Source organism: Tachyglossus aculeatus, unplaced genomic scaffold (genome assembly GCF_015852505.1).
Source record: "Tachyglossus aculeatus isolate mTacAcu1 unplaced genomic scaffold, mTacAcu1.pri scaffold_1_arrow_ctg1, whole genome shotgun sequence".
NCBI classification, from domain to species: Eukaryota; Metazoa; Chordata; class Mammalia; order Monotremata; family Tachyglossidae; genus Tachyglossus; species Tachyglossus aculeatus.
In genome coordinates, this window is record NW_024044915.1 from 5,751,114 (window position 1) to 5,764,345 (window position 13,232).

At 50.6% G+C, this 13,232-nt stretch overlaps 1 protein-coding gene across 1 annotated transcript; it reads right to left on the reverse strand.

Annotated features, from left to right (window-relative positions):
- Nucleotides 1–11,282: 11,282 nt before the first annotated feature.
- LOC119923525 (olfactory receptor 1F1-like) lies at nt 11,283–11,927 on the reverse strand. Its single transcript, XM_038742890.1, has one exon. It carries the CDS (start codon nt 11,925–11,927, stop codon nt 11,283–11,285), a length of 645 nt encoding a protein of 214 aa, XP_038598818.1.
- Nucleotides 11,928–13,232: the final 1,305 nt, after the last annotated feature.

The window sequence follows — 13,232 nt, forward strand, 5'->3', positions numbered from 1 at the left end:
GGCTGAGGGGTGGTTTCTGTATTTGTGGATTTGATGCTGGTTTGGGTTAAGGAGATTCCAGAAGCTGAGGGAGGCTACCGGCAATGGTGGGCGACTTCCCTTTGGGGAATGGGGCAGGCCCAGCAATACTAATTGACCTGCTAGGGCCGCAGCAAACATGTTGAGGGAAGGGCCGGGTTAGGAGATGGCCCTGTCGGTTCAGTAGAGGTTTCCAGGGCGGAGAGTCTTTTATCTTTGTCTTTTCCATAATGGGTTGGTCTCCTCCTCCGGGCTGGTGTCCATGGCCTCGTTGCCTCTGAATAGAATGCCTGGGGTTGGCGTGCATCTTCACTGCATCATCAACTCTGAAATATCCGCCATGAGTTCAGATTTTAGATGGGATGAAAGGAGTTTCAACAATTAAACTTTTAACAGTATCAGCTGAAGGAAGCTGAATTTGAGGAATGAGAAAGCCCATTTGTCCTTCCTTTGCCTAGAGCCAGGGAGGGAGCAAGGCGAGGGAGGGAGCCAGATGACAGGGAGAGTATGGGCAGGGGAATGGGGGCTGCGAGGGACCGTGGGCAGGGAAAAAGCGTGGCCAAAGACAGAGCATGACCAGGGAGAGAACAAGGATAAGGAGGGAGAATGTGCAGGGAGGGATCCTGGGCAAGGAAGGAGCGTAGGCAGGAGAGAGTATGGGTGGTTTGAGAGCATGGGCAGGAATATGGGGAATAGCGATGGGGAACATGGACAGAGTGGAAGCATAGCCAGTGACAGGCCTTGGCCTCTGATACTTCCCTACTGTGGTCTTGGAAAGTCTGTCCCTTCCATTTCCTGACCAGTGTGGCAGGGACGTTTTATGAGGGTGGGTGGATGGTCAATTGGACAGTACAAATCTGACCCCAGCCCTTTGGCAATCCAGCATGATGAAGAAATCATATTCTCACTGCAGCGTAGTCTCACTGCAGCGTAGCCTCCTGGAAAGAGCACAAGCCTGCGAGTCAGAAGACCTGAGTTCTAACCCTGGGTCAGCCACTTCTCTGCTGGATGATCTTGGGGAAATCACTTAACCTATTTGTGCCTCAGTTTCTTCAGCTGTAAAATGTGGTTTAAATCCTACTCCTTCTTAAGGAGATTCCCTCCCACATAGTCCAATCAATTATATTGTATCTACCTCAGTGCTTAATTCAGTGCATGGCACATAGTAAGTGCTTACCAAATTCCATTACTATTATAAATTATTAGAGGGAACAACCTGATGAAAGCAGAATCCCTGCTGCCCTTGCAATGACTGTTTGCTCGTCTCTGCTGCTGGGTCAACCACATTGATTAGTCAGTTCGGTATTGGATGCATACTGAGGTAGCTACGGTTTCTGAACCAGTAACCTAGGCAGTTACAATGTGTGAATGACTACCCAAGGTGGTTATGGTATCTGAACTGGTAACAATAGTGGCTAAGGTGTCTTGACACCATAGCCACAGTACGAGGATTCTCTCCTTGTCATCTACCCGATTATTGGTGATCGCTTCGGGGCTACCTTCCTCAATATCCAGCCTGGAATACTGCAGGACCTCTCTTCTTGATGTCCACCCTAGGTTGATCATCGCTGCAGAGCCTACATACTTGATGTCCACCCTGGGTTAATGATAAATGCAGATCCACTCTCCTCGACGTCCACCCTGGACTGGTGATGACTGCAGAGATGCTATCCTTAATGTCCACCCTGGGTTGGTGATTACTTCAAGGCCACTCTCCTGGTTGTCTGGTCTGACTGCCTCCCCCACCCCCCAAAGGCTTAGAGAGACTGGGTGAGTGCAAGGGCTGGCCGGTGGGGATTGAGCTTGGGTCGGGTCTGGTCACTAACTTGTCCAAAGAGCCGGGTGAGGGCATATTTTCAGTGGCACTAAACCGGGCAGATGGAGAATAGTTACTTGTGGGCAGGGTTTTGCTTGTAGTTTGGTTTCCTCAAGAGTGGTCTATCTGGACTGGAAATTGGCCCTTACCAAACCAAGATGGAATCTAACAGGTACATCTCAGAGATTGTGCACCAAGGAAGAAATGTCCAGCCCACAAGCCTGGTGAGATGGTGAAACACAGTCTCAGCACTAAACAATCTGGGGTTTCAACTTGATGACAAGCTGAATTTTCTGGGTTGGTATGCCCAACCGAGCCTGGCACTCTGTCAGGCTGGCGTGAAAGTTTTACAATGATGCACCCATGCTATTCTGGAAGGGGATGCAGGAGAGAGGGGTATGGTCTCCATTCACAGAGACCAGAGGGCAAATTCTCTGCCAGGATTGGATAGCCATTCACTGGTAAAGTACCAGTGCACTGGGAGTGTGTCACTTTCTTTGAGCTTCCCAAACACGTACTACAGTGCGCCACACTCAGTGGGTACTCAGTACAGTGCTTCCCCTCACACAGAGTAGGAGAGCATTACATGCTATTGTTTGGTGTGAGGGTGATTTTGGGACTTGTCCAGATGTGGGCAGATGATTCTACTCTGAGGACTCTAGGCAGAAGCCCTGCAATCCAGTTAAAGAGCACTGGATCCTTCCCTTCCCCCGCAACCATTCATTTCCTTCTGATTATCTCACTCCCTATCTTCTGAAGGACTAGGGTTGTGCCTTTTACTATTATCTAACTCCCTCATGTGCTCAGTAAAATGTTCTGAATGAAGTAGGCACTTACCACAGCACTCTGCACACAGCAGAGGTCCAATACATTGTTCTTCAGACAGAAAACAGACAGTACAGTGTTCTGCACAGAATAGGTACCAGTTTAGACTGTGTCCAAACTGAGTATCTTATATCTACCCCAATGGTTACTTAGTATGGTGCTTGGCACATAATAAGCATTTGGCAAATACTGCAATTATTATTATTATTATTTTTAGGTGCACAGTGCAACACTGTAGTACTGTGAGTACCCAATCCAGTACTATGTCCACAGCAACAGCCTAGTGCAGTGTTCTGAAAACTCTATGTGTCCAGTAAAATGGACTGGACACAGTAGATGCCCTGTAGAGTACTCTACGCACAGTAAGAGATCAGTACAGCATTCTACACACATCATGAGCCTAATCCAACATTCTACACATAGTGCTCAGAGTACCATGTCCCATACACAGCAAGAACCTATTACAGCATTCTATACATATTTGGTGGCCAGTACAATAATCTGCAGAGTAGACTCACAGAACAGGACTCTGCATTCAGTAGGAAGCTAGAACAGCCCTCCACACCTTGTATACACCCAATGTAATGCTCTCCACACCGTAGGCACCCAGAATGGCTCTCTGCACACAGAATTTTCCAAATAAAAGTTATCAGTGATATTGTGTTCTCTGGTGGCTTCTCTGTCCGGGAAGCGGGTGAGGGAAACAAGCCTCTAGATGCTGGCAGCTGCCCTCTTGGAGGACAGCCTCCTTAGGGCGCCCTGGAACTCGTGGTTCCTTAGGCTGTAAATGAGAGGCTTGAGCATGGGCGTGACCAGGGTGTAGAAGATGACCACCTGGTGCTCCCGGCCCTCAGAGGCACTCCCTGGCATGCCTGGGCCATAGAACCACCAGCACATGAGAGCCGAAGGTGGACGTGGCCTTGCGCAGCCCCGCGGCGGAGTGCAGGCATAGCACAGCGGCCCCAGTGCGGGCGCAGGACGCCAGGATGAAGAGGAAAGGCCCCAGGATGATGTCCGTGCCCTCGGTGAAGATGAGCATCTCATTGAGGAAGGGGCGGCTGCAGGAGAGCTGGAGCATGGGCGTGATGTTGCAGAACAATTACAGGATGCGGCAGGAGCAGAAGGTGAGGTGCGCCATGAGCACAGTGTTGAGCAAGGCGCTCCAGAGCACCACGAGTCCCGACCCCACAATGATGTGCGGGCAGAGGCCGCGGCTCTCTAGGGTGATGTAATGCAGTGGGTCACTGACGGCCACGTAGCGGTCATAGGCCATGGCGGCCAGCAGGTAGCCCTCCATGGGGCCGACGAGCAGGATGAGCAGGACGAGGATTGGTGTCATCCTCGACTCCGCTCTCTCATTCACCCCTCACATCCAAGCCATTACCAAAACCTGCCGGTCTCAGCTCCGGAACATTGCCAAGATCCGCCCTTTCCTCTCCATCCATACCGCTACCCTGCTCATTCAAGCTCTCATCCTATCCCGTCTGGACTACTGCATCAGCCTTCTCTCTGATCTCCCATCCTCGTGTCTCTCCCCACTTCAATCCATACTTCATGCTGCTGCCCGGATTGTCTTTGTCCAGAAACGCTCTGGGCATGTTACTCCCCTCCTCAAAAATCTCCAGTGGCTACCAATCAATCTGCGCATCAGGCAGAAACCCCTCACCCTGGGCTTCAAGGCTCTCCATCACCTCGCCCCCTCCTACCTCACCTCCCTTCTCTCCTTCTACAGCCCAGCCCGCACCCTCTGCTCCTCTGCCGCTAATCTCCTCACCGTGCCTCATTCTCGCCTGTCCCGCCGTCGACCCCTAGCCCACGTCATCCCCATGGGCTGGAATGCCCTGCCTCCCAACATCTGCCAAGTTAGCTCTCTTCCTCCCTTCAAGGCCCTACTGACAGCTCACCTCCTCCAGGAGGCCTTTCCAGACTGAGCCCCTTCCTTCCTCTCCCCCTCGTCCCCCTCTCCATCCCCCCATCTTACCTCCTTCCCTTCCCCACAGCACCTGTATATATGTATATATGTTTGTACATATTTATTACTCTATTTATTTATTTATTTATTTTACTTGTCCATATCTATTCTATTTATTTTATTTTGTTAGTATGTTTGGCTTTGTTCTCTGTCCCCCCTTTTAGACTGTGAGCCCACTGTTGGGTAGGGACTGTCTCTATATGTTGCCAACTTGTACTTCCCAAGCGCTCAGTACAGTGCTCTGCACACAGTAAGCACTCAATAAATACGATTGATTGATTGATTGATGAAGAAGAGCAGAGGTGAGGATAAGTGAGTGGCCCGGGCACCATCTAGAACACTGGCCCACCAGCCATGAGCACCCTGTAGCCCTCATATCTCCTGCTGTTTTGGGTGACAATGCCTCAGTTTCTTCTTGTGACTTCCCTTGGCAGACTTGCCTAGCAACCTGAATAAACGGAAAGACATTCCCATTGTCCTTTGCCCGAATAACTACCTGAACAGCTTCCAGGCAGGATGGATCCCATTCCCCCATGCCTGGACTCCTTTATCACGGGAGTGGAGCAGGGGGAAGCTCATCTGGGATTCCCATTCCAACGGAAAATGGAAGAAAACCCTGCTACCACCCATGGTTAACATGCCCACGTTCGCATACCACCCCCCATCTCCAGCCCGGCTTGGTTATGGGACCCAGTACAGCCCAGTAGTACAGACCTAGAGCTTGTGGCCAGCCAAGGAGAGGGTCTGGGTTCTCTGAGGTCGTGGTCCAGCTGTGCCGCTTGATGCTGACCCTAGCCCCAGGCTACCCACCTTCCAGGCCTGGGCTGAGCTACGTCTCAACCAACACTGCCCACCCCTTCCCTGTTGGAGCTTCTTGTTTGGAGTGAATTTGCAATAGCCCTGGCTCTGAGCCACAACCCAGTATGGGCAGAACCAGACTGAACCTGCTAGGGGCTGAAGTGAGTGTGTCATACCCGCCCACACTGGGGGTACTTCTTTTGTCCAGAGCCCCTAGACCCCAGCCCCATCTCACCCCCAACCCTCCCCCCCAACACACTATCTCTCATAGTATGCTATATGAGCACAGCTCCTACAGACTACTGTCCTGCCCACTCCAGATCTACATTTATCCACCTGCACTGGGCCCTGCAGTTTGGAGCTCTCCCCCCGCATAGCATCCCCAATGCCCTCTCCTCAAGACATGGCCCTTCCCTCTAACCTTAAGCATTTCACCCCCCTGGGTGGGTCCTGTCTGAACCCGACCCTGAGGAGTGAAGACCCTTGGGCATCAGGCAGAAACTCCTCACCCTCGGCTTCAAGGCTCTCCATCACCTCGCCCCCTCCTACCTCACCTCCCTTCTCTCCTCCTACAGTCCACCCCACACCCTCCGCTCCTCTGCCGCTAATCTCCTCACCGTACCTTGTTCTCGCCTGTCCCGCCATCGACCCCCGGCCCACGTCATTCCCCGGGCCTGAAATGCCCTCCCTCTGCCCATCCGCCAAGCTAGCTCTCTTCCTCCCTTCAAGGCCCTACTGAGAGCTCACCTCCACCAGGAGGCCTTCCCAGACTGAGCCCCTTCCTTCCTCTCCCCCTCGTCCCCCTCTCCATCCCCCCCATCTTACCTCCTTCCCTTCCCCACAGCACCTGTATATATGTATATATGTTTGTACATATTTATTACTCTATTTATTTATGTATTTATTTATCTTACTTGTACATATCTATTCTATTTATATTATTTTGTTAGTATGTTTGGTTTTGTTCTCTGTCTCTCCCTTCTAGACTGTGAGCCCGCTGTTGGGTAGGGACAGTCTCTATGTGTTGCTGATTTGTACTTCCCAAGCGCTTAGTACAGTGCTCTGCACACAGTAAGCGCTCAATAAATACGATTGATTGATTGATTGATTGAGTGGTGTGTTCAAGAATGGCATGGAAGGGAGAACTGCCTGTACCTGGAAAAAAGGAAAATTGCTAAGCCCAGCCTTCTGTTTTCTTTCCCTAAACTACCCCCCATCAGGGATCCTTAGAACAGTGCTCAGTGCTTAGAACAGTGCTTTGCACATAGTAAGTGCTTAACAAATGCCATCATTATGTATTTATTTAATTAACAGGGACTGCTCTTTTCATTTCACAGAAGAATGTGAGACTCAGAGAGGTTAGCTGACTTGTCCGACATCACACAGCACATCAGTGCAGTGCTGGGACTAGAATAGATGTATGTCCCCAAACTCTGAGAACTCAGAGAAGCCAGGAACGTGACCCAGCTGAGCTTCCTGGCCCTGACCCTGGTCCTCCATTCCCCTTTGCTCCCCTGCCTCAGGCTCTGTCCTTACTCAGAGGGTCCACTAGATTCACCAAGGCTCTCCAACACTGGCACCACCCATTCAGAATGGAGGTCATCTCCCTATGGTCCCCAGACGGCATGGATGAGGCCGGTGATTCAGCCCCTTATTAGTCAGCCCTCAGAGGGGCTGAAAGAAAGGTTAACTGCCATGGGTGGGCATTGCACCACCTGATGCAACCAGTAGCCCAGGTGGTGCCAGGAATTTCCAGGGCTAATTAACCTCCAGGTTCAGATTTTTGCACCAAGGTTCAGTTGGGCCAAGCCGTACCAGCCCAACTATGCCAGTCCCCGAGAAGCCTGAGAGGTGACTCCAGGGAGATTGGGTCCCGGAGATCCCTAGTGACTGTGACTTGGAGGAGTCTGACCAGCCAGTGGGCGAAGCTGCCACAGGAAAGACTGCTCAGGAGTAAATTCTACTGTCGCAGTGGTGGTGTGTTCATGAGTGGCATGGCAGGAAGAATTGTCAGCACCTGGAAAAAAGGAAAATTGATAGGCCCAGCCTTCTGTGTTTTTTTTCCTCAAACTGCCCCCAATCAGTGATCTCTTGTCCTCCTCTCAGCAGCGGGGACTGTTCTCTTCATTTCACAGAGGGAAGTGAGATCCTGCCCCAAGTGGAATTTGCTGAGGAGACTGAGGGAGACCGCAGAAATCCCAAATTCCCTGAGGACAGGGAGAATAATAATAATAATAACAACAACAACAATAATAATAATAATAATAATAATAATAATAGCATTTGTTAAGCACTTACTATGTGCCAAGCATTGTTCTAAGTGCGGGGGGGGGGGGTGAGGGTGGATACAAGGTGATGAGGTTGTTCGAAGTGGGGCTCACAGTCTTAATCCCCATTTTACAGATGAGGTAACTGAGGCACAGAGAAGTTAAGTGACTGGCCCAAAGTCACACAGTTGACAAGTGGCAGAGCCGGGATTAGAACCCATGACCGTGCTTTTTCCACTGAGCCATGCTTCTCTGATATGTTCCCAAGTGCCCAGTACAGTACTCTGCATAGCTTAGGTGCGTAATACAGCATTCTGTTCCCAAGAGTTTCCCAGTCTGTATTATGTCCACAACAGGCACCCAGTATAGCACTCCGTGCCCATTAGGGGCCTGTTACACCACCCTGCATCTAGGAATGCAGCAAGGCATAGTGGATAGAGCCCAGGCCTGGGAGTCAAAAGGTCATGGATTCTATCCTAGTTCTGCCACTGTGCTGTTGTGTGACCTTGGGCAAGTCATTTCACTTCTCTGTGCCTCAGTTACCTCATCTGTAAAATGGGGTTTGCAATTATGAGCCCCTCAAGGACCAGGATTGTGTCAACCCAATTTGCTTGTATCCACCTCAGTGCTTAGTACAGTGCCTGGCACATAGTAGATGCTTAACAAATACCAGAACTAGTAGGGTCGCAGTACAGAATCAATCACTCAATCAGTGGTCCTAATTGAGTGGTTATTGTGTGCAAAGCCTTGTACTTGGAAGAATGTAATTCAACATAGTTGAAAGACGGTAGTTCTGGACCTGTAATCATTATAGTAGTTGAGCATATCGGGTGCCCAGTAAATATTCACAATGGTGAGGAAGATAGTGATGTTGGTAGGGCAGTTGTCACAGGTTGACCAAGAGACCATATTCTGTGCACATCTCCCCAGTCCACAGAATCCTCTAATGCCTACCCCTCCCTCTCCACAACAAACAAAAATTCCTGACCATTGGCTTTAAAGTCGCTCAATTGATTCTCTCCCTACTTTTTATCTTCACTCCTCTCCCACTCCAACCCAGATCTCATGCTTCACTCCTTTCAAGCCAACCTATTCACTGTACCTCATTCTTGTTTCTGTCACTGCCCATCTCTTGCTCATGCCCTCCCTTCTGAATGGAGCTCACTCCTTCTTCACACCCAAGACACCACTGCTCTCTTCAGCTTCAAAGCCCTTCTGAAATCACTTTTCCTCTAGGAAGTCTTCCCTGTTTGATTCCTAATGTCCCTGTCCTATATTTTCCCTTCTGGCACTTTAGCCCTTCAGTGTCACCTAAGCACTTAACTATTGACAATCGCCTATAACACTTACATGTATATCTTTCTACTCTGTTGTAGAATTAACTTTACTGTCTCCCCTGCGAGACTGTAAGGTCCTCGAAGTCGGGAGTCATGACTATAGTCTATTGTACTTCCCATGCTTTGAAAACAGCAATATTGATGATGCCATACATACTAAATCAATAGGTCAGTTTTCCCTTGGGCTGAAGCAGGGATCCCCAAAAGCAGGGTCATGGTGGGAGCAGAGTTTGTGGGTTCCTATATGGCAGCGTCAACTTGGGCCCTCTTGGGTCACTGATGGACCTCTCTGGGTCACGACCTCCTGTGCCTGAGGGCTGGAAGAAACCACGTGTTTCTGTGGACCACCAGGCAGCAGCCACCCAAAGAGCAGGGTGGCACCGGCTGTATTAACAGTCATAATATTTATTGAAGTTCAGTGCACTGTACTAACTGCTTGGAAACTACAAAACAAGCAACACGTTCCCTTCCCATAAAGAGCTTACACTCTAATGTTAGAGCAGACATTCAAGTATTTATAACTACTCTATGCAAGTAACTGAATGTACGACTGAATGACTGTATATGCAAAGTAAAAGAATGAAACACAAGTGCTATAAATGACTACTGAGTTTATAAGACCTGGGATGCAGGAATAAATCAGGGAAGGCTTGATGAATGAGGTAGGTCTTCCCGAGGGATTTGAATGTGGACAGGACTGTGATCTGCTGACCTTGGGGAAGAAGGGTGCTCCAAAATGGGGGAACAGCGTAAGTGGGGGAACGGAGGTGAAAAGCCAGAGTAAGATGCAGCTAAGAGGTTAGCTGAGGTGTGTGTGGTGGGGTAGGTTTTGAAGACATTACACCCTCCATAGCTACGCAGTTGGGAAGGGAGAGCAGTGCATGCTGGGAGATGTGACCCGACACTTAGGGGCCCACCTATGTTCTCACCCAGAGTGGGGCGCTCCTTATAGACAGCAACAGGCCAGACTGGGGAGTGGCTGGTTTTAGTGGAGAATCCGTGAACCACCAATTTCCTCAGGTTCCCTGCCTTCGTACTTGATTAAATAATGGTAGGCGATGAGCGCACTGTATTAAGTGCTCTTTCTCAGCAAGCCACACTGAGCCCGTAGAAGAACCCACTGAAGCAAGCCATCATCTATAATTCTATTTATTCTGGTGGTATTGACACCTGTCTACTTGTTTTGTTTTGTTGTCTGTCCCTTCTAGATTGTGACCCCATGGTTGAGTAGGGACCATCTCTATATGTTGCCGATTTGTACTTCCCAAGCGCTTCGTACAGTAAGCGCTCAATAAATACGATTGAATGAATGAATGAATGAACCAGCTTCTGCAGGTTCCCTTCCTTCGTTCTTGATCAAATAATGGTAGGCAATGAGTGCCTCCAGAGCACTGAGTACTGTATTAAGTGCTTGTTCTCAGCAAGCCACTGTGAGAGCTTGGAAAAACCCACTGAAGCCAGCCATCATCCAGGCCGGGCAAGTCAAAGCTGGGAGATGGGACCTGGAATGGAAAGGGAAATAGCTCCGGGGCTAGGAGGTCTGGGTGGCTTCCTTCTCCTGACCTTCCACACCCCAATGTAAGACTTGGGCCAGGTTGTAGAAGTTCAAACTACTCCTGGCTCTCATTCCTCTCCCCTCCCACCATGCCCGCCCCTCCTAGACCTCAACACAGCTGATTCCCATTGTTGTTCTGCCTGTGGATAAAAGACCTTGGACTCCTTCTCCAGCTACATTTCTGGTGTCCAGCTGTGGCCTCCGATAAGAGAACCTGGCAGTGACCACTTCCGCTGACACTTCTTGGGTTTACATCCTGCCCCTAGACTCAGTTTAGGTGCTCGCACCCTTCCCAACTGTCCTTGCCAAGGCAATTTGTGGAAGTCGGATCCCAGTGGAGACAGGGCTCAGACCCGCGAAGAATGGCCAGAAATTCGCCATGTTCCCTCCAAACTGTGGATTCCCTCTATTCGAGGATCGAGATTAGCCAAAGAGGTTCAGACCATTGTGTCTGACCAACCCGGGGCTCTATACCAACTCTGGTGTTCTGCCTTGCCATGAACAGTGGGCTCAAGCGGTCAGAGGACATGCAGGCCTCGGGAAAAGGGGAAGTGGGGCTGATCAGGGTTTGGTCCATTAGCTGGGCCCCCGAAGGTCCTTCCTCAGACGCCTGCGCATAGCCCCCTGTATATCATGATTCTGCACGCTGTAGATGAGCGGGTTCAGCATGGGCGATGCCACCGTCTAGAAGCTGTCAATGTGCCGGTTGTTCCAGGCTGGAGTGGCCGGGGGGCTGGAAACACAGGTGTATCACCGTGCCATAGAACAGTGTCACCACTAGCACATGATAGCCACAGGTGGACATGGCCTTGCGTAGCCTGACAGCTGAGCTCAGGCTTAGCACGGCAGCCCCTATGTGGGCATAAGAGGCCAAGATGAAGAGGTAAGGGGAGATGACCACGCCGATGCCCTCGGTGAAAAGCACCAGGTCGTTAAGAAAGGGCTTGGGGCAGGCAAGTGACACCAGGAAGGTGATGTCACCGAAGAAATGCAGGATAAGGTTGTTGCAGTAGGACCCCAGGGACAACCGGATGTCATGCAGGGCACCGAGGAGGGTCACCAGAACCCAGGACCCAGCCACCAACCACACGCAGAGCTCGTGGGTCATGGCTGCCGCACAATGCAGATGCCTGCAGATGGCCACATAGTGGACATAGGCCATGGTAACCAGTAGGTAGCCTTCCATGTTGCCCGCAGCCAGGGAAAAGGTCATCTGTACAAAGCAGCTGCCATAAGGGATGGCTTTACGCTTGGAGAAAGTGTGGACCAGGAACTGTGGGACAGTGATGGAGGCAAAGGCTATGTCCACGCAGGAGAGCTGGCTGAGCAGGAAATACATGGGGGTCCGCTGCTTGGGGTCAGTCCAGGCAACTGTGATGATCAAACTCTTTCGGCCAGGTTGACAAGGTAGATGGTGAGGATCAGGGCAAAGATGACAGGCTGCAACTCTGGGTGGCTGGACAGACCCAGGAGGCTGAACTCTGTCACGGTGGATTTGTTCTGCTGATCTATGATGGGGTTGGGTGTCCTGCAGGCAAGGGGAAGGGTGGAGTCAAGGGTAAGCCTGAGCATGGATTCATCCCTCTGTGGATCTTCTTGCCAAAGCCCACCCCACTTCACCCAACATAGAACTCCTGGACTGGGATGCCAATCCCCACCCCACCTGTGCCCTGGCCTGGATGGAGTGGGTCTATGTCCTGAAAGCACACCAAGTGCAACGAGTGCCCGAGGGGTTATTCTGTCCCCTCCTTTTTCCAGCCTCCTGTTCACAGATCCCTTCAGACTGTCCCCTCCCACTCTCCCCCACTATATTCACCAACTCCTACAGGCCTCACCCCCCAGGGACATCCCAGGTTGCTTCCAGGTGTTGCACTGAGGACCCTGCCATTAGAAATTTCCAGGTGTTGTGTCACCGCTTACCAAAAACACACACTCATACACATACACACACGCAAATATGTCCTGCCTTTTCTCTCAGGACGTCTTCTCTCAGGGCCCTGACACAATACTGCCGGTGTCATGTCCAGGCAATTCATTCATTCATTCAATCGTATTTATTGAGCACTTACTGTGTGCAGAGCACTGTACTAAGCGCTTGGGAAGTACAGGTTGGCAACATATACAAGTTGGCAATGTTATAGGGCCTGCTTCTATCGACCCCGCAACACCATACAAGTATATACACATCAACACATGAAAACACACACTCATGCACATCAACAAACATAAATGCGCACATCCAAATACACCTGAAAACATAAAAACATGCAACCACGCATGTAAACACAAGCTCCTTGAACCTTGTGACCCCAGCTCGCCCCAGCCACCACTGTGGGAATGGAGGCCTCACAGCATGGAGTCACACATGAATTTGGTCAGTGTTCTGGACGGTGACTGTGTGTTGCAGAAGCAAGGCCACATTAAGAGAGGTGAGAACCTTGGATTGAACTGTTAATGGGTACCTCTCGCTCCTGACCCTCAGTGGTGTCATTTTGATGCCTCCAGCCAGAGTGGTGACAGAGATGGAGGAAGGTTCGTTAGTGGTCCCAGAAATGGGGACAGAGATACCTTTATTTGGGAGAGGAAGGAAGGAAAGAGCAGAATTCCGTAGTCATGTAGCTCCCCACCCCGTGTCTGAGTGGTG